This window comes from Chiloscyllium plagiosum, chromosome 14 (assembly GCF_004010195.1).
Source record: "Chiloscyllium plagiosum isolate BGI_BamShark_2017 chromosome 14, ASM401019v2, whole genome shotgun sequence".
Taxonomy (NCBI): Eukaryota; Metazoa; Chordata; class Chondrichthyes; order Orectolobiformes; family Hemiscylliidae; genus Chiloscyllium; species Chiloscyllium plagiosum.
This window is the reverse complement of record NC_057723.1, coordinates 35,641,766-35,660,370: the sequence shown is the minus strand read 5'-3', so window position 1 is coordinate 35,660,370 and position 18,605 is coordinate 35,641,766. Positions and strand designations below refer to the sequence as shown.

At 40.7% G+C, this 18,605-nt stretch overlaps 1 protein-coding gene across 5 annotated transcripts in view; it reads right to left on the bottom strand.

Moving 5' to 3' along the window:
• The window catches only part of LOC122556622 (testican-1-like), a 527,512-nt gene that overhangs the window by 29,965 nt on the left and 478,942 nt on the right, over positions 1 to 18,605 (bottom strand). For all 5 annotated transcript variants that reach the window (XM_043703533.1, XM_043703530.1, XM_043703529.1 and 2 more), the window contains one exon: positions 3,935 to 4,054. In XM_043703533.1, coding sequence (XP_043559468.1) covers positions 3,935 to 4,054 — 120 coding nt within the window. The remainder of the gene's footprint in view (positions 1 to 3,934; positions 4,055 to 18,605) is intronic.

The window sequence follows — 18,605 nt, the reverse complement described above, 5'->3', positions numbered from 1 at the left end:
GGCTGCCATTTCGAAAAAGAACCTTTTATCCCAATTCTCTGCCTTCTGTCAGACAGCCAATCCTCAACCCATGCCAGTAGCTCACCTCGAACACCATGAGCCCTCACCTTATCAAAGGCCTTTTGGAAGTCTAGGTAGACCACATCTACTGGGTTTCCCTGGTCTAACCTACTTGTCACCTCTTCAAAGAACTCCAACAGGTTTCTCAGGCACGACCTCCCCTTACTTAAATCCATGTTGACTTGTTCTAATCCGACCCTGATCTTCCAAGAATTTAGAAACCTCGTCCTTAATGATGGATTCTAGAATTTTATCAACAACCGAGGTTAGGCTAATTGGCCTATAATTTTCCATCTTTTGCCTTGATCCTTTCTTGAACAAGGGGGTTACAACAGCGATCTTCCAATCATCTGGGACTTTCCCTGACTCCAGTGACTTTTGAAAGATCTTAACCAACGCCTCCGCTATTTCCTCAGCCACCTCCCTCAAAACTCGAGGATGTAATCCATCAGGGCCATGAGATTTATCAATTTTAAGACCTTTTAGCTTTTCTAGCACTTTCTCTTTTGTAATGGCAACCATACTCAACTCAGCCCCCTGACTCCCTTTAATTCTTGGGATATTACTAATGTCTTCCTCTGTGAAGACTGACACAAAGTACTTGTTATGTTCTCCAGCTATTTCCTTATCTCCCATCACTAGGCTTCCAGCATTAGTTTGAAGTGGCCCAATGTCTACTTTTGCCTGTCGTTTGTTTCTTACGTATTGAAAGAAACTTTTACTATCGTTTCTAATATTACTGGCTAGCCTACCTTCATATTTGATCCTCTCCTTCCTTATTTCTCTCTTTGTTATCCTCTGTTTTTGTAGCCTTCCCAATCTTGTGATTTCCCAGTGCTCTTGTCCACTTTATAGGATCTCTCTTTTTCTTTAATACAATTCCTGACTTCCTTTGTCAGCCATGGCTGTCTAATCCCTCCCTGGATAATCTTTCTTTTCTTGGGGATGAACCTCTGTACAATGTCCTCAATTATACCCACAAACTCATGCCATTTTTGCTCTACTGTCTTCCCCGCTAGGCTCTGCTTCCAGTCTATTTTCATCAGTTCCTCTCTCATGCCCTCATAATTACCTTTATTTAACTGTAACACCATTACATCCAATTTTGCCTTCTCTCTTTCAAACTGCAGACTGAACTCTACCATATTATGATCGCTGCTTCCTAAGTGTTCCCTTACTTTAAGATTTTTTATAAAGTCTGATTCATTACATAGCACTAGGTCCAGAATAGCCTGCTCCCTTGTGGGCTCTATGACAAGCTCCATGACAAGAGGAGGTAGTGGAGTCCTTAATGAGTACTTTGCTTCAGTATTCACGACTGAAAGGGACCTTGTCATTTGTGAGAACAATGTGAAACAAGTTGATATGTTCAAACAGGCTGATGTTAAGAAGGAGGATGTTCTGAAAATGTTGAAAAACATAAGGATAGATAAGTCCCCTAGGCCAGATGGAATATATCCAAGGTTACTACAGGAAGCGAGGGAGGAGATTGCTGTGCCTTTGGTGATGATCTTTGCACCCTCACTGTCTACTGGTGTAGTGCAGATGACTGGAGGGTGGCAAATGTTAATCCCTTGTTCAAGAAAGGGAATCGAGATAATCCTAGGAATTACAGACCAGTCAGCCTTATGGCTATGGTGGGCATATTATTGGAGATAGTTCTGAGAGACAGGATTTATGATTACTTGGAAAACAATAGTTTGATTAGAGACAGTCAGCATGGCTTTGCGAGGGGTAGGTCATGCCTCACAAAAATTAAAAAGATTAAATGTTATAAACCTAAATTATAAAAAATGTAATCTGTAAAGCATGCAAAGCTATGAAATTTTCATATGATAAAATAAGTTTTTAAGGGCTAGTGAGAGTATTCAGCAGAAATTTGGAACTTAAGATGCAGTTAAAAACCAGTTACACCTAATTCAACAAGGTGTATCCTTTCGAGAGATTCATAGCGAGACTTAATGGTGCGCAGTAAAAGTTCCCACTCATTCAATAATTTCCAGTTGATTACAGACTGGGTGGATCTCAACAGTACATCCCCTGAGGAGCATAGAGTTAGTGACAGCAATTTGAAATTCCACATTATTCTGTGCATAGAATGACACCTAATGCAGCTGCATCATGGTAAATGATGACAGCTTCAGTGTCATTACCACTGTGAGATTAGAGCTCAAGAGGCCAGCGGTGTATTGCTCAGTGGATGCATTACTCAACTTACTCCCATACACCACCAGAAAAGCAGAGAAAGTGTTGATTCACCACGTGCTGATCCAGGCTCAATCCAGCAATTTGCTCTGCAAATAATTTCAGGGAATAAAAGGCAAACTCCTTACACAAATGGGACAGGACTGCCAGCTAAAACTGGGATGGTAGCACCCAGAAAATGAGATGCAGATGCTGTGACTACAGTGAAGTTTCATTGAACCTACTGCCTGGAGAAGCAGTCTCTAAGTCAGGATTTTGGTCCATTTAAAATAATGATCAGAATGTTTTGGATGTTCCCAGAACTGACTGAAGATTTTGTAAACTCTAGGAACTCTCGATTATTATTGGGTAGATGTTCAACCAAAGAAAAATTCATTTCCTGCCACAAATCAATGACTCAATACGATTTCGACAAAAGCAGGAGGTTGGAAAAGCTCAGCAGTGTGGCAGCAAATGGGGAGAGATGCAGAGAACTGAAAAATTTACTCTGTTTCTTTCTGCACACACTGATTGACTTGCTGAGCATTCCCGTTACTATTGAGGCTGATTCTCAAAATGGGCCATTTGGCACCAGACTGGCATGTTTTGCATGTTTTTTTGGTAAGGGCAAAATCATCCCTAGTTTATCTGGTGTGTTATTTTCCAGATGTTGTAAAGGCAAAATTTTAATTTAACTTTTGTGATTTTTTTTTGTTCAGATTATATTGGATGTCATTGTTACCGGTTGGCGTACTGTTATATTTTACTGCAAAGAGTCATTCAATTGGTCAGTTTCAGTACTGGCACTCACTACAGGAATGATCAATTCAAATAATCAGTCTTAATCTAGGCTTTTGGGAAAAACCCATCACTTAAATGAGGCTGCCATGGATTCACTAAAAATTATTTCAAATACAAGTAAAATATGGCGGATGCTGGAAGTCTGAAACAAAAATAGAAAAATGCAGTAGGCCTGGCAGCCTCTGTGAGAAGAGGGAGTCAATGTTTTGAGTCCAATTGGACTCTTCAAAAGTCTTCAGTTCTGAAAAACCACCAAATTGGACTTGAATCGTTAACTTCAATATCTCCCAATCTAATTTCAAATAGGAAAGGCAATGAGCAGAGATTGAAAACTTTAATTCGAATGATATTGGTTTATGATCCAACCTCTCCTGCACTATCGTTATCTATCTCTATTTCTGCCAAAACATTCTTTTATAAATTTGACACTGGACAGAAATGATAATGGCGTGAAGTTCAGAAATTTAGGGTCACAGATGGAAGTTAAACCAAGAGTATACGAATCTTGCGAAGATAATATTGTTTTTAATGGTTTTGCTTCACCCCGATTCTGTACTTTCACTGTTAAATCCAGTGTTTGTGCTTGGAAGAGTGATTCTTATTCCATTTCATCTTGGTGTCATGCTTTCATAGTTAATTTGCACTGCAGAACATGAAAGGCATTTTGCACCAGCATTAAACTGGAATATAAATATCTGAGCCTCTATCTTATAAAATGCTTGTGCTTATAGTTTTAGAAGAAAGGTGGGAGAATCCTCAATTCCAGCAAAAACCTAAAATTCCTTATAATTGTTGACAATTTCTTTGATAGACTGTTAACACTACCTGTTTTCCTTTGTTAGCAAGCTAATTTTAGTTGACAGTAACTCGTGTGAAGAGGTTTACTTACGGGTCTGCTCTGATTGCTTGATTGATTTAAATTTTACGTCTTGGTTGGCATCAGCATGTAAAGCCCCGAACCAGTCTTTCAGTCTGGAAGCGAGATTCCTCAGCTCTTTTTCATTGCACACTGTCAAACAACAGATGAAAGCAAACACATGTTTGGATCAGTAAATGTGTCTTATAGAGACTGTATTAAAACAAATCCATTTTGTGCACTTAGGCATATTATCATAAGACTTGAGAAAAAGTTTGACAAGGCTCCACATGGTGGACTCGTTAGTAAGTTAGATCACAAGGGATCTAAGTTGTGAATATAGGAGATATGGTTAGTAAGTTTGCAGATGGCACCAAAATAGGTGTGTAATGCAAAATTAAGAAGATTATCTCAGAGTACAATAGGTCAGGGTATTGGGCCAAGGATTGGCAGATGGCATTTAATTTAGATAAATGTGAGGTGTTGCATTTTGGTAAGGCAAAACAGGGCATGACTTATACAGTTAATGGTAGAGCCCTGGGGAGTGATGCTGAACAAAGAGACCGAGGGGTGCGGGTGCATAGTTCCTTGAAAGTGGACCCGCAGGTAGACAGTGAAGACGGTGTTTGACACGTTTGCCTTCATTGGTAAAAACATTGAGTATAGGAGTTGAGAGTTATGTTGCAAGTATACAGGACATTTGTCAGGCCACTTTTAAACTACTGTGTACAATTCTGGTTGTCCTTGTATAGGAGGAATGTTGTTAACCTTGAGAAGGTGCAGAAAAGATTTACAAAGATGGTGCTGGGACTTGAGGGTTTGAGTTATAAGGAGAGGCTGATTAGGCTGGGGTTATTTTCCCTGGAGTGTCAGAGGCTGAAGGGTGACCTTGTGGAGGTATATAAAATCATGATGGGCATGGAGATGATGATTTGCCAACATCTTTTTTCTCATGTGGGAGAGTCGATAACTAGAGGGCATAGGTTTAAGGTGAGAGGAGAAGATTTAAAAAAGATCTGAGGGGTAACATTTTCACATAGGCAAAAGCACAAAACCTGCTGCATGTCAGGACATTGAAGGGCAAATACATGAAGTGTGTGTTTCCAAAGTCCAGGTATAATTCATTTGTAAACGTTTCTTTGCCAATATGCAATGCATGCAGCAGAAATGTGCTGATGGCAATGTTTTAGTTAAAGGCAGATGGCAACATATTTCTGGTGCTGGCAAAACTAATATTGTCATCTCAGTGATGCAGGGGTTAGTGGCAATGACTTAAAATGTGAATGTTAAACAAAAGCATCCCATCATCTGTGGAACTTCCAAGGTGTTGTGGGAAAGAGGAGCATGTGCCATGTAAGTGTAATGATGTACTCTCATGAATGCAATGGTTCAGGTGTATCTGGGATAAGAAGGCAGGGGGAGTTGATGAACAAGAGGCATAGATGGTTGAGCTGCTGAAGAGGTATTTTTGCAGCTTGGAGCAGTTTGGGGGATGGCCACTTCAGTATAATCCAGACACAGTGTTTGCAACATCCTTGTGTACTGTGGTCAGTAGGCAGGGGGGGGGCAATGTGATAAATGTTGAAGCGTTACGGGAAAGCGGAGCAGAGTTCCGAGGAGTAGGATAAGGACACTGAGCTGGAGGAAACTCTGTGGTTGGACAGAGCTCAGCTCAGCTGGGCACCAAAAGGCAGACAAGATTTGATTGACACCCGATTCCAGTTGATACCAGCCGGATACAGACGACTATCATGGATCCTCAAGGTCATCGTGCCATCATTTGGTTTGCAATGTGGAGGCAAACTGCAGCCTGTATTTGTTTTGCTTGTTTTCCCTCTTGCTGTCCATCAATAAAAACTCATACTTAGACTTGTCTGATGGGATTGCCTGTAGATGACGTATCCCTTCTGGACAAAGGTAAACTGCAGGTGACCTAAAAGCATTGGGGGGGGGGGGGGGGGAGGGGGGGGGGGAGGAGTGCTGACTCAGAGAGGGTGTTTAGATAGAATGTGGCTAAGCACAGGTAAACTGTATGGTGCTGTTCATAGTGTGGCATTGTGGTTGCTATACCAATACTTTGTCAGTGATGAGTGACAGCAGTATGTCAATGCTTTTCCATGTGCACTATGGCCTTTCAAAGATGGTATGCATGCAAGGGAGTTCCATGATATCTGGTAAGTGGTGAGTTGTTCCGGGAATGGCACGTGTAAAGTGGAGTAGATTCAGACACGCAGGACACAATGTTGGGGGGAGGGTTAGGTAGCTAATGAGACGTGGAAAAAGTGAGGACTGCAGCTGCTGGAGATCAGAGTCGAAAAGTGTGATGCTGGAAAAGCACAGCAGGAAAGGCAGTATCTGAGGAGCAGGAGAGTCGACATTTCAGGCATAAGCCCTTCATCAGGAATGAGACATGTTCGGTAAGAGATGGTTCGAGATCTCCCTGGTATGACTTGGGATATCTTGTAGGAATCTGAGTAGCACATGGGAACCTATGTAGGACCATTGCATTACAGAAGGTACACAGCAAGCTGCATAAACTGTTTCGAATGACAATTAGCATCTTTAATATACACAGCAAGAATCCCTCCAAAAAACTCTATGGAATTCACACTTACATATTTTTGTTAAGATTCTGTTTGCAGTTTGAAACATAATCTTTAGGGGATTACTTACTGTAGATCATGTGGCTGTTATCCCCTTTTTAACTTTATAGTTATAAGAGTATACTCCCGTCTGATTGAAGTTTCTTTTACACCTTTTTTAGGTGTTATATCCTTTCAACCTCACACAGAAATTTAGCCATCCATCCAAACAATTTATCCCTGCAGTTATTTTTGTCTCTGTGGCAGTCCTCTTTTTAAATAAAAACGCATTTTGGAGATTAAAGGCTAAAAATGTTCAGAGTATTTTGGGGTTCAGAGGCTTTGTTGCAACACTAACAATGAATATTTGTTAGGGCTACCGCTTGGTCACAAAAGGAATAGGAGGAGGATGAGATGCCAGTCAGAGCAGCAAGAGTTATTGTAGGGTAGGGGAAACAAAGAATGTGAAGATAATGATGTAAACTACTTCCTCCCAGTAGATACAGGGCACTGGGCCTCCTCTGGACCTCCTCCACTGGACTCTTGGATACGAGAACTTGTACATCCTCTCATTCAGTTTCTGAGCCAGTGAATTAGTCATGACACTTAGCAGCTTCAGTGAACATATCTCAACTGCTCCAGGAAAATTGCATCAAATCAGCACTTGAGTGCTAAATCACAGGTTTGTCTCATTTAACAGCTTAACAGTAAGTTTTGTTAAATTACAGTAATCAGTAATTATAGCCAAAATTACATCATAAAACCAAACTTTAAAACAGTTCTGCTCTATTATCATAGCAATCATTTCAGTACCGTTTTCATCAACTTAATCTGAGCTGAAAATGTGTTGCTGGAAAAGCACAGCAGGTCAGGCAGCATCCAAGGAGCAGGAGAATTGGCGTTTCGGGCATGAGCCCTTCTTCAGGGTAGGTTATATAAACATGTAGTAAAAGTAGGCATAACAACGGTAGAGCAGGACTTTCAATATCTGATCTTTGTGTTCTTTTAAGGTAAAGGAACACAAACATGAAAGGATATGGCAAACAACTAGTTTAGCCATCCACTACCAGATCAGACTTGAGTCCAAAACACATTATCTTGTCTGTGAGAGTTACTTGCTATTCCAGGATTATCCTGGAATGGAAAGATAGCCTCCATTCACCGAAAACATGTTGGTAACCATCTCTCCTCTGTCTCCTCCACTCTTACCTGCAGCAGTAAGTGCAAGGAACTCTTAATTTCCATTAAAATCAAGACCATCAAATCAACTACCAAGGCAGTGTCCCTCTCTTCCATTGAACTTACTGTGTCAAACGTCCACTAATCCACCACTCTGCTCAAGTTCAGAGCTTACATCTTACTCTAGCTTTTCTGCTATCGTCACTTACTCCATCTCCAAGCTCATCTTATTCACATGCCCAATCTCCTTGTTCCTTGACCCGATTATCGCTGAACTACTGGCTGCATGACCCATCCTTTGGATTGTCTTATTAGCCAATATTTTCATAGATTTTCATTCTTTCGGCGTTGCAACAGAGGAAACTGTCCTCTACTTATCCTCCTGCGGCGTGTCTCGACTGCCACTGCACTTGTCTGTTCCATTTTCTTTGTCTAACTGTAGCCACTGAACCACCTGCAATTACTACATTTCCTGCTCCCACATCATGATGTCCCACAAAGATCGATCCTTAACTCTTCTCTCATTTCTCATCTACATATTGCCCTTTGGCAAAATTCAAAAATGCTATATTATTTTAACATGTACACAGATAACATCCAGTTCTACCATCACGTCTCGAATTCTCCACTATTGCGAAATTATCGGGTTGTATATCTCAGATCCAGTACTGGATGAATGGAAGGAAAAGAAAATTTACAATGTGTGAGAAAAGAACAAGGTGACTCAGGCTGTTTCCAGAGCTATTTTTCAAATAGACTACAAATCTTCACATGGTCTCTGTGGGAGTGAAATATCACATGGCAGTTCTGCAATTTTTTTTTCTCTCAACACCAAGACAAAATATTCTGTTTCAACCACAAGCAATGGACAACAATTATTAATCTGCATTATTTCACCGACAGTTATATTCAAAATATTATGCTAAAAATCTTTGAATGTGTGAAGCATTTCTGATCATTTCAGTTTGTGCTGTGGCTCACACCCACAAAATCCCCAGGAACATTCCTGTAAAGGTAAGCAAGGCGTTCATCTTATTTTAAAAAGCTCTTGGATTATGTCATAAATTATACAAAAGTAAATGCAAAATCATCAAAACAAAATAAAAATCATCAAAATAGAAGTGAGAGTGTAAGGAACAGGAATATAGGAAAAGTCAATTAATCACTGTTATTTGAAATGTAAAAGGTTGCATTTCCGTTGGATTTCTCCCAACTCACCTCAATTAAGTCAGAAGTCACATGATACCAGGTTATAGTCCAACAGGTTTATTTAAAATCACAAGCTTTTTGAGCGCTGCTCCTTCATCAGGCGAAGTCATCTGACTAAGGAGCAGCAGCCTGAAAGCTTGTAATTTCACATAAACCTGTTGGACTATAATCTGATGTCGTGTGACTTCTGATTTTGCCCACCCCAGTCCAACACCACCACCTCTACACCATCTCAATTAACCTTCGGCAACAACTAATTCTATTGTTTTTTGAACTTGCCTTGGCTTTTTCGTCTGCATGACAACAGAGGAGAAATTCATTTTCTAACTTATTTTAGTAATTTTGGCTTAACAGAACAGTAATTGTGCGGTCAAATTCTCTTATGAGAATATTAGGATATTTTTCTGCTATAATATTGAAGGGGTACATGCTACATGCTTATAACAAAATGGCCCATGTCTGCTCACACAAAATGGCCAACAAACAGAAAGGAACAGCCAGCCTTAGAATTAGAACACAATATGGCTGACAGGAAATAAATAAGATGAACAGTCTGTTCCAGCGTTTAATTAAAGAAAATGACAACATAGAGACATAGAGTCATAGAGATGTACAGCACGGAAACAGACCCTTCGGTCCAACTTGTCCATGCCGACCACATATCCCAACCTAATCTAGTCCCACCTGCCAGCACCCGGCCGTTATCCATCCAAACCCTTCCTAATCGTATCACCATCCAGATGCCTTTTAAATGTTGCAATTGTACTAGCCTTCACCACTTCCTCTGGCAGCTCATTCCATACACATACCACCCTCTGAGTGAAAAGGTTGCCCCATAGGTCTCTTTTATATCTTTCCTCTCTCACCCTAAACCTATGCCCTCTAATTCTGGACTCCCCCACCCAAGGGAAAAGACCTTGTCTATTTATCCTATCTATGCCCCTCATGGTTTTATAAACCTCTATAAGGTAACCCCTCAGCCTCCGACACTCCAGGGAAAACAGCCCCAGCCTATTCAACTTCTCCATATAGCTCAAATCCTCCAACCCTGGCAACATCCTTGTAAATCTTTTCTGAACCCTTTCAAGTTTCACAATATCTTTCCTATAGGAAGGAGACCAGAATTGCATGCAATATTCCAACATCTTTGAACCAAGTTACACCAAGGCCATGAGTACCGCATTCCAGACACTACTGATAAGGGCATGTCTCTAAAATAGGCAAGCAACTAATCTTCGCCCTCATTAATGGAAAAGTATTTGCCACAGTGAATGAATGAACACCAGGCATGAGATCAACCCAGTCACCTCCTTAAGTCGTTATCAGAACAACAGTTAAAGTTATTTTGTAGTTTTTTCTTTGAAATGAATTACTCTGTAATAGGTTTTAATTAGAAATTCCATTGGGAATCATAAGGATAGTTTTTAGCATAAAGAATGTACACATATAACCAACGTTTAATAAAAGTATCAAAGAAAAAGCATTTCGATCTAGATGTGAAAGTTAATTAGCTTCAGGAAATACCATCATGTGCCCTGAACAAAATGGATCGTTTACAGCCCAAAATATTAAGAGTAGGAAAAGGGGTATTTAACATTATAGTTATAAGTAACTTCCTAACAAAAATCAATATTACAAATTTTATAGAAACTAGTTGAAACTAACTGTCTTTTGTATTTTTGCATGCATAATTAGTGGGCGGCACGGTGGCACAGTGGTCAGCACTGCTGCCTCACAGCGCCAGAGACCCGGGTTCAATTCCCGCCTCAGGCGACTGACTGTGTGGAGTTTGCACATTCTCCCCGTGTCTGCGTGGGTTTCCTCCGGGTGCTCCGGTTTCCTCCCACAGTCCAAAGATGTGCAGGTCAGGTGAATTGGACATGCTAAATTGCCTGTAGTGTTAGGTAAAGGGGTAAATGTATGGGAATGGGTGGGTTACGCTTCGGCGGGTCGGTGTGGACTTGTTGGGCCGAAGGGCCTGTTTCCACACTGTAAGTAATCTAATCTAATCTAAAAAATTAGAATAGTGAGCAATGTAAGAGTAATAACTGAAATGAATAAAGCAGCACATAAGATACAACAAATAATCAAATTCAAACCATCTCTACAGATAAAGCCAGCCTGAGAGGCCGGAAGGAGTATAGCAATAAACTCTGGAATATGAATGAACAGGATGCATAGAAAAATTCCAAGGCCGAGAGATTATAGTGTCTGTTAAACACCATGAGATCATGGGAAGCTGAGGCTGGTTAAATGGGTATCTATCATTAATTAGGTGTTTTACCGGATTAGGTGTATGGATTAGGAGGGAACGACTGTAGTTATATTGTATGTAACCATTGTAATACAGAAATGTATAAAAAGACTACTCTTTACTGCAAATGTTAGAGTGTGTGGTTGATCTATCTTCTGATCTGAGCCAAAGATTAAACGAATAATTGAGTTCATACATCGAGGCCAGATTCTGAGAAGATCTTTTGGCCCTTTTCCTGCTTTAACAGATTCCTGCATGAATAAACTTACACTTGCCTGAGGTCTGCCTGCCTTCTGAGTTTTCATTCCCTGTCAGGGGAAAACGCTCCTACAAATGTTAACAGGCAATCTGGGAAGAGTAAGATTTCCTGGACACGCTGGCAAACTGAGTTATTGTCAGGTATTAAGTCGGAAAGTGACATAATCCTTGTAGCAACTGTTCAATTTGAGATTTTAATTTCCCGTAATGAGTTTAAAGCAACTACATGGGATTTCAAGACTTAAGACTTTATTGTGAAAGAGTTAAAGTGCAAAGTTACATAGCTGCGTGAAATTACAAACTTTGCTTCGTCTTGCAGAACTTGCAGAAATTATTTGGGACTACAGATTAATTTGGGTATGGGTTACAGTTATAAGAACCAAAGCAGTGACTTAAGATCTGTTAGTTTTGTTGACAATGGTAAGTATAGGATTAGATGAACTCAGCAATTGCTATTTTTTGATAAATTACCATTTCTTTGAAAAGAGGATTGGAAGGGGGAACTTGAGAGTCAAGAAGGTCAGAGCAAGTACAGGACGGGATATTTTCATGTGGGCTGAAGAATAATGGAAGAAAAAGGCTCAGGTGACTTTTATTTTACCTAGTCATGTAAGTGCAGAATTGGAAGTATAGAGAAAAGCATGTGTTCCATCATATAACTCTTGTCGACAATAAAATGCTACAAAAACAGTAAATGTTCTAGAGATATGCTGAATTGTTGAGATGAATTTCAGGAGTCTGAGGGTGTTTTGCCCTCTATGCATTCTTGCACTGATCAATAAAATGTAGCCTGATTCACCTTACATGATCCACAATAAGTAAAAGCAACAAACTAAAAGCAACCTCTACTAAAGAATATTTATTCAGTCAATAGTATTCTAAACTACAGAAAACGTACACCCTCCTCCCCTCAATTAAGTTATGACATGACTGAAATCCCCATGGACCAATATATTTATTTGCCTGTTCTTTGAAGAGTTGCAACTTTTACATGAACCAATCCAACATCAGTCCCAGTGACAGGGTCACGATTCTGGGTTTCGTCAAATGGTAATTTCAGTGAACATCGAATGGCATTTTTCTCACCTTTTCAAGAAATTAGGAACTGAATAGTAAGGCTGAGGTTAACACTGCTTCCCGCTTCTCCCTCCACTCACTGCCCATCCTTCTAGCTAATGCCAGGATAAATCTTCTGGATTCTTAAATTGCACTTGGATGCATTTCTTTGACCAAGAACAATTTTCTGCCAAATGTTTGCTTCGTAGCTCATAGAAAACTCACAACCCGTATGTTTTCAGTGACCTCACCAGCTACATAGGTGTCTCTCTCTCTGTGACACCTTTTTCTTTGTCCCTGATTCTGACCAAAAACCTGCAGACCAAAAGTCTAAGTACAGTCAGCATAGCAGCTCTAGTCTTTGTTTACAAGTGTGAATATTACATAATGTACTCTCAGGAAAATGTCAATCTGGATTTTTCTGTCCCCAGGTTAACTAAGCAATCCAGGTTTGTTACCATACAGATCACCTAAGAGATCACATGGCCCTCTTTACTTCTCAATTTTACTTAACTTGAGAAGATCTTTTAAAAGATTTCACAAATTTATTATGAATGTTCAGTTTTTACAACTGATAAGTTTTCCACATGTTCATTGTAGCTCCGCCGAATGGAAAACATAAAATTCATCAGATGGAATTATTCTTAAAACCAGTGAGACACTAAGGACAACAGCAAGTAGATTTGAAAATGCTACCGGATATACACACATACAACTGTTAAACAGCCCCTATAATCCATTATCATTTTCTCACTTCTGAATATGACTAAATGAGACTCAGTATTGTACTTCTCTATTAACAGAGCAGGTGGATAGACCTTGGTCACTTGCGACAGAATTCCTTGCCTCTCATCTGCTCTGGTAGCCACAACACTTACACAGCTAGTCCAATTCAGTTTCTGATCAATGGTCACCTTCGGACTTTGATAGTTGGGGCTTCAGTGATAAAAATGCCATCGCATGTCATGGGGCAATGGTTGGTTTCTCTTGTTGGAGATTGACTGGCAGTTGTATGGCATGAATGTTACTTGCCACTTGTAGCCCAAATTTGGCTATTGTCCAGGCTTTGCTGCATTTAGACATTACACTGTGTCAGTATCTGAGAAGCATTGAATAGTGTTGGGTATTATGTAATCATCAGCAAACATTCTCACTTATCTTATCATGGAGGGAAAGTCATTGAAATAAGTGAGGCTGATTGAGGTGAGAGTACTACCTTGAGGAACTGCTGCAGTGATGTCCTGAAGCTATGATGACTGACCTCCAACAACCACAATCATCTTTCTTAGTGCCAGGTATGACTCCAACCAGTGGAGAGATTTCCCCTGATTCCCAATGACTTCAGTTTTGCTCTTCGATGTCATGTTTGGTCAAATATGGTTGTGATATTAAGGATAGTCACACTCACCTTGCCTTCAGAGTTCAGTTCTTTTGTCCATGTTTGAATCAAGGCTGAAATAGAGCCATTGAGTCATACAGCATGGAAAGTAGCCCTGTTGCTCACCATGTCTAAGCCAACCAACAAACACCAAACTAATCCATTTACCTACCTTTCATCCATAGCCTACTATGCCCTGGCATTTTATGATTTGGAGGTGCCGGTGTTGGACTGGCTTGTACAAAGTTAAAAATCTCTCAACACCAGATTATAGTCCAACAGGTTTAGTTGGAAGTACTAGCTTTCAGAGCACTGCTCCTTCACCAGATGGTTGTGGAGTATACTCCACAACCGCGTGATGAAGGAGCAGTGCTCCAAAATCCAGTGCTTCCAAATAAACCTGTTGGACTGTAACCTGGCATTTTAAGTACTCATTCAGATGCTTCTGAAATGTTGCAACAATATCTGCCTCCACCTCCCTCTGAGGCAGCACATTTCATATTTCTACCACACTCTGGGTGAAAACAATTTTCTCAGATCTCCTCTAAATGCGGTCAGGAGCTGAGTAACTCTAGTGATGTTCAAACTGAGATATTGATAAGCAAGTGCTGCTTAACACTTCACTGATGATCTCGACTAGGAGATGTGGAGGTTATCTACCTGGTTGGATTGGCCCTGTTTCTTGAGTACAGGACATTGCTGGGCAATTTTCCACATTGTTGGCTAGATGCCTGTGCTGGGGCTGTCCAGGACTGCTTGGCTTGGGGCATGGCAAATTCTGGAGTACAAGTCTTGAGTATTATTGCTGGAATGTTGTCAGGGCCCATTATCTTTTCATTTTTCAATGTCTTCAGCTATTTGTTGATATCACATGCAGTAAAATAAATTGTCTGAAGCCTGGCATCTATGATGCAGTGGAACATCAGATTCAATTGAGCTGGATCAGCCAATTGGCATTTTCTAGCCAAAGATTGTTGCAAATCCTTCAGCTTTATATCTCATACTGATGAGCTGGACTCGCTCATCATTGAGAATGGTGGAGTGGAGCCTCTTGCTCCAGTGAGTTGTTTAATTGTCCACCACAATTCACAACTGGATGTGGCAGGACTTAGTCAGTCAGTAGTGGTGCTGCCAAGCCCTCTTTGTCACCCTCAGTGCTTCCTCAGCATGGAGGACAACTGATTCATAAGCTAAGGGGGCAATACATAATAGATGCCATAAGACTTCATGGGATGTGGAATCAAAGTCAATGCCCTCTTGTTTGTATGCCACTGTGCAGCCACTAACTTTGCTGTGTCTCCGCTGCTGTTGGGACAGGACCGACCTCCAGATAAAGAGGGTACTGTCTGGGACTTTGTGTGTAAAGTATGATAATATCAGACTGTTTGACTAGGCTTTGGGACAGCTCTCCGAATTTTGGCACTAGCCCAAAATGTTGGTCAGGAGGACTCTGCAGGGTCGACAAGGCTGAGTTTGCATTGGCATCTTCAGTGTCGAGATAGTGGTATTTCTGGTTTCCTTCCTTTTTAAAAAACCTTTTTGCAGTTCGATAAAACTGAATGGCTTACGAGGTCATTTCAGAGGGCAGTTAAGAGTCACTTGCTGTGGGTCTGGAGGCACATGTAGGCCAGACCAGGTTAGGATGGCAGTTTTCCTTTCCGAAGGAACATTAGTTCAATGCTAGTTGTTAATTCTCAATCCCCTTGGATTTAAACATCAATGCACACTACCCTCTATCTCCAAATGACACATAATGGAGCTGCACCAGTCAGTACAGAGCAGCTCGTTACGGAGAATTTTGTTTTACAATTTGGATCTAGTTCCAGTTTGACCTCATTTTGAACGTAAACACTACACATATGTGGAGGATCTATGTTGGGCTCTCCTGTGAAGTTGAAATTAACTTTTAACAGCCTGCATTTTATGTATTTTTCAATGGGTAAATTTGTCTGCAGTTTGGGATCTGTAGTGAGTGCCTTGTTTTTGAGCAAGGGATCATCAGCCCCTCATTATCTTTATGGTCATAAGAGATCACAGTCTAGTCCATTTGAAATTTCTTTGGCATACTCAGATGTTATATTCTATTGATCCAACACAGAACTTGTTTAAACTTGCAATTGCTTTGTCTTTGTAGCAGTCTTAGTCTTTTTTAACAAAACACATTTTGGAATTAAGGGCTAAAATTGTCCCTAGTACCTTAGGGTTGAAACCATCACTGTAACATCATTTAGTGTGGCACTTGCTGTCACTAATTGACTCTCCTGACTAGCTTTTAGTCTAATTAATGGTACATGTTCATGTAACATAACTCACAAAGATTCGATTCTTGTTAGGTCAGATATCTTGATGTCTAGTAGCAGCACTAACTATTTACATTGCTCCAATATCACAGATTTACACACATGATCTTGGTTCTGCAATTACACTTACTATACATTACTTACACATACCTGGCAGCTGAAAACACTCCCATACTATTACAGAGTGAGAGTTAATGAAGACAAGTTGGATATCTTCATTTTGGAACATTGTGTCATGTGACTTATCTTAAAGATACAGCCTTATCTGGTCTGAAATCTACGCCATAATACAACAGCGTCTGGGAAAATTAACAGTGAAATTCACAACTGATCTTGGAGGAACTGTTTGGGCGAAGTTCACAGCACAGAAGCAGATAAGTGTATTGTTTTTAAGTGTGACCTGCAGAAAGTCTGCAGTAGTGAGTAGAGTGGGTTCTTTCTTCATATCTGCCATAAATGCTGTTGGCTGCGAATCTTATCCGATCGAATGGATCGGTTGAGTGACAGTTAGAAGCAATGAGGAATTTGCAACAGCAACAGTATGTGATGGATGGCAGTTATAAGAAAGGGGAGAAAGTCTCAGATACAGTCACATAGATGGGTTAACTCCAGGAAAGGTAAGAGAGGTAGGTAGCTAGTGCAGGAGTCTTTTGTGGATATACCCATTTCAAACAGGTATGCTGTTTTGGAAAATGTAGGGGGTGATGGATTCTCAGGGGAATGTAGTACGAACAGACAAGCTTCTGGTATTGAGACTGGGTCTAATGCAATGAGGGGTACGTTGGGTTCTAAGAGATCAATTGTGTTAGCGGACTCTCTAGTCCGAGGTACAGACATACGTTCCTGTGGCCAGCAGCGAAAAATCAGAATGGTGTGTTGCTTCCCTGGTGCCAGAATCAAGGATGTCTCAGAGAGGGTGCAGAATGTTCTCACGGGGGAGAGGGGCCAGCAAGAGGTCATTGTCCACATTGGAACCAATGACATAGGAAGGGAAAAGTTTGAGATTCTAAAGGGAGATTACAGAGAGTTAGGCAGGAATTTAAAAAGGAGGTCCTCGAGAGCAATAATATCTGGATTACTCCCAGTGCTACGAACTAGTGAGGGCAGGAATAGGAGGATAGAGCATGGCTGAGGAGCTGGTGTATGGGGGAATGATTCACATTTTTGGATCATTGGAAGCTGTTTTGGGGTAGAAGTGACCTGTACAAGAAGGACGGTTTGCACCTAAATTGGAAGGGGACTAATATACTGGCAGGGAGATTTGCTAGAACTGCTCGGGAGGATTTAAACTAGTAAGGTGGAGGGGGGTGGGACCCAGAGATATAGTGAGAAAAGAGATCAATCTGAGACTGGTGCAGTTGAGAACAGAAGTGAGTCAAACAATCAGGGCAAGCAGGGTCAAGGTAGGATTAATAAATTAAACTGCATTTATTTCAATGCAAGGGGCCTAACAGGGAAGGCATGGTTAGGAACATGGGACTGGGAAAGCAATTACAGAAACATGGCTCAGGGACTGGCAGCTTAATGTCCCAGGATACAAATGCTACAGGAAGGATAGAAAGGGAGGCAAGAGAGAAGAGGGAGTGGTGTTTTTGATAAGGGATAGCATTACAGATGCGCTGAGGGAGGATATTCCTGGAAATACATCCAGGGAAGTTATTTGGGTGGAACTGAGAAATAAGAAAGGGATGATCACCTTATTGGGATTGTAATTACAGACTCCCTAATAGTCAGAGGGAAATTGAGAAACAAACTTGTAAGGAGATCTCAGCTATCTGTAAGAATAATAGGGTGGTAATGGTAGAGGATTTTGAATTTCCAAACATTGACTGGCACTGCCATAGTGTTAAGGGTTTAGATGGAGAGGAATTTGTTAAGTGCGTACAAGACAATTTTCTGATTCAGTATGTGGATGTACCTACTAGAGAAAGTGCAAAACTTGACCTACTTGACTCTTGGGAAATAAGGCAGGGCAGCTGACTGAGATTTCAATGGGGAAGCACTTTGGGGCCAGCGACCATAATTCTATTAGTTTTAAAATAGTGATGGAAAAGGATAGACCAGATCTAAAAGTTGAAGTTCTAAATTGGAGAAAGGCCAATTTTGATGGTATAAGGCAAGAACTTTCAAAAGCTGATTGGGACAGTTGTTCGCAGGTAAAGGGACGGCTGGAAAATGGGAAGCCTTCAGAAATGAGATAACGAGGATCCAGAGAAAGTATATTCCTGTTAGGGTGAAAGTAAAGGCTGGTAGGTACAGGGAATGCTGGATGACAAAAGAAATTGAGGGTTTGGTTAAGAAAAAAAAGGAAGCATATGTAAGGTATAGACAGGATAGATCGAGTGAATCCTTAGAGTATAAAGGCAGTAAGAGTATACTTAAGAGGGAAATCAGGAGGGCAAAACGGGGACATGAGATAGCTTTGGCAAATAGAATTAAGGAGAATCCAAAGGGCTTTTACAAATACATTAAGGACAAAAGGGTAACT